Here is a 1077-nt window from a genome sequence, read left to right as displayed (position 1 = left end):
ACCTGGAAGTCAAAGGGAGGGGCTTGCATGATGAGTGTGGGTGTGCTTGTGTGAGAGAAGCTGGGCTGGGTTTCTGTATCAGCAGCTATTTAACAGATGCTGACTCTGAGGATCATCACAGTCAATCATGGCTCGTCCCAGGATTCAGATGTGGACATGGACGCTGTGCGCCTTGTGGGTGTGTGTGAGCCAAGCGCTGACTGGACCGTAAGTTTAACTTTACTGTCTGAGGACATGGTATGATTTGTTTTTTGTTTCTGTGTATGTGAGTGTTAATTTTTCAACCAGTTCACATGAATACTGCACTGAAGCTTCTTCCACGTTAGAGTGAGAGTAACTGCTGTGTGTGTGTGAATCTGTCTGTCTGTAGGCAATACATGGTGACGTTTCCTGCAGTTCTTGAGGCTGAATCTGAGACCAAACTGTGTGCAAGCCTCATGCAGCCCAATGAGACTCTGCACATGACCGTCACTTTGATGTCCAATCATCTGAACAAGACTCTACTCCAGCGGACAGCCAAAGAAGACTTTCATGATTGCGTTCACTTTATGGTCAGCTCCCAACACTTGTTTTGATTCATGTGCTTGTTTCCAAAACCATTCCCTGAAAATGTCTTCATTCAAATAGAAGATTGTTGAAGTTGGAGAATATTTTGGGGATTTTCTAACACTTCCAACCATTACTTTGATGCTACTTTCATACAAAGGAAACAACAGATTTTGTTTGGTTGGTTATCATGTCTGGCGCCTGAATGAAGTTTCTTTCTGTCACAGACTCCTGCAGTGGCCAATGAAGAGCTGCAGAATGTGGAGGTGAAGGTACAAGGCAACACATTTTACTCAAGAGAATCCAAGAAAGTCCTGATCAAGGCCCATAGACCAATGTCGTTTGTCCAAACGGATAAACCAATTTACCTTCCAGGACAAAAAGGTAAACATGTACCATGTACTGGTATACACTATATACAGACAGATTTCACCATCTATAAACATGAGAAACAGTCATGCAGCAGGAGGGTAGAAAACTAATTCCCATAATTAGATAATGTGTTGTGCATATGATCAGTGTTTTTTTTTG

General features: G+C 42.7%; 1 protein-coding gene across 1 annotated transcript in view; it reads left to right on the top strand.

Annotated features, from left to right (window-relative positions):
• The first annotated feature begins 123 nt into the window (after nt 1-123).
• LOC103369557 (alpha-2-macroglobulin-like) overlaps nt 124-1077 on the top strand; it is a 34707-nt gene continuing 33753 nt past the window's right edge. The window contains exons 1-3 of the mRNA XM_008298304.1: nt 124-207; nt 371-551; nt 774-938. Coding sequence (XP_008296526.1) covers nt 128-207; nt 371-551; nt 774-938 — 426 coding nt within the window. The 5' untranslated portion in view covers nt 124-127. The remainder of the gene's footprint in view (nt 208-370; nt 552-773; nt 939-1077) is intronic.

This window comes from Stegastes partitus, unplaced genomic scaffold, assembly GCF_000690725.1.
Source record: "Stegastes partitus isolate 25-593 unplaced genomic scaffold, Stegastes_partitus-1.0.2 Scaffold1303, whole genome shotgun sequence".
Lineage (NCBI taxonomy): Eukaryota > Metazoa > Chordata > Actinopteri > Pomacentridae > Stegastes > Stegastes partitus.
This window is presented reverse-complemented; position numbering and strand designations above follow the sequence as displayed.